At 36.6% G+C, this 1,149-nt stretch overlaps 1 protein-coding gene across 1 annotated transcript; it reads left to right on the plus strand.

The window, feature by feature from the left end:
* Window positions 1-267: 267 nt before the first annotated feature.
* LOC102868741 (BBSome-interacting protein 1-like) lies at window positions 268-480 on the plus strand. The gene has a single exon (XM_006884094.1). It carries the CDS (start codon window positions 268-270, stop codon window positions 478-480), a length of 213 nt encoding a protein of 70 aa, XP_006884156.1.
* Window positions 481-1,149: the final 669 nt, after the last annotated feature.

Raw genomic sequence — 1,149 nt, forward strand, 5'->3', positions numbered from 1 at the left:
TGTTAGAAATACATACATGAAAACTTTTCAATGTGGACCAGTCTGGCATGTCTCAAAAAAAAAAACACACAAAAGACTTCCGAATTGGGTCATGGCAGAAAGGTAGGCATAGTGCGTCCCTCCCATCCCACAAAGAGCTCCCATTCTCGACGCCAAGGGCTAAGTAAGCTTGTGTCAGGAATTGTCAATCATTTGGTTGAATGCTTAAGGCCTCGGGAAAAGACTGGAGAACTAAGGAAGAAACTTACTGTGCCTAAAAATTAATATATGGCGGAAGTGAAGTCAATGTTTTGGGAAGTTCTTCCAAAACAAGGGCAGCTGTCTGTAGAAGATGTAAATACAATGGTGCTGTGTAATCCTAAACTTCTAACCTTAAAATCTCTGACTCTGGAAAAACTGGAGAAAATGCAACAAGCAGCACAGAATACAATTCACCAACAAGAAATGGCAGAAAATGTAAAACAGCAAGTAACTCACTGATGATCCAGCACTTCTGCAAACAACCTACCTAGTATTTAAGAACAATTAGAAAATAATTGACATTTATATGGCAAAAGTTCTATCTGTGGATAAAACTAGTATTCATATAAATACTACAAAAGTACCCCAGGATTAAGCAAGCTTGCATTGTATATTTAAACAGCCTGGTTTGTATTAATACACTCAGTTAAAATAATGAAACTTTATGACTCTATCAAAGTTTAGAATTGCAGATTATGTTCAGCATTCTGTTGCTACGAGTTTCAAAGATAGCATTCTCTGGCACAAGTGGCTCAATGCATTTTCTGAAGACAGGCGCTTTTCATGTTTATTAAAATTCTGCATTTTAATATACACCATGAATGTAGGAAAATTAGATATTGTTAAGGAAGAAATGGAACGCACAAATATTGACATACTAGGTATTGGTGAGATGAGATGGACTGGCATGGGGCATTTTGAGTCAGATGAGGCATTTTGAGTCAGATGATCATATGATACATTACTCAGGAGATGAAAAGGTGAGGGAAAATGGAGTTGCTTTCATAGTTAAAAAAGTCATTGCTAGATACATCTTGAAGTACAATATTGTCAGTGACAGGATACTATCCATACGCATACAAAGAAGTCCAGTGAATACCACTATCATTCAGATATATGCACCAACAA

The sequence above is a fragment of the Elephantulus edwardii genome, unplaced genomic scaffold (genome assembly GCF_000299155.1).
Source record: "Elephantulus edwardii isolate Elephantulus edwardi_28Jun2011 unplaced genomic scaffold, EleEdw1.0 scaffold00031, whole genome shotgun sequence".
Taxonomy (NCBI): Eukaryota; Metazoa; Chordata; class Mammalia; order Macroscelidea; family Macroscelididae; genus Elephantulus; species Elephantulus edwardii.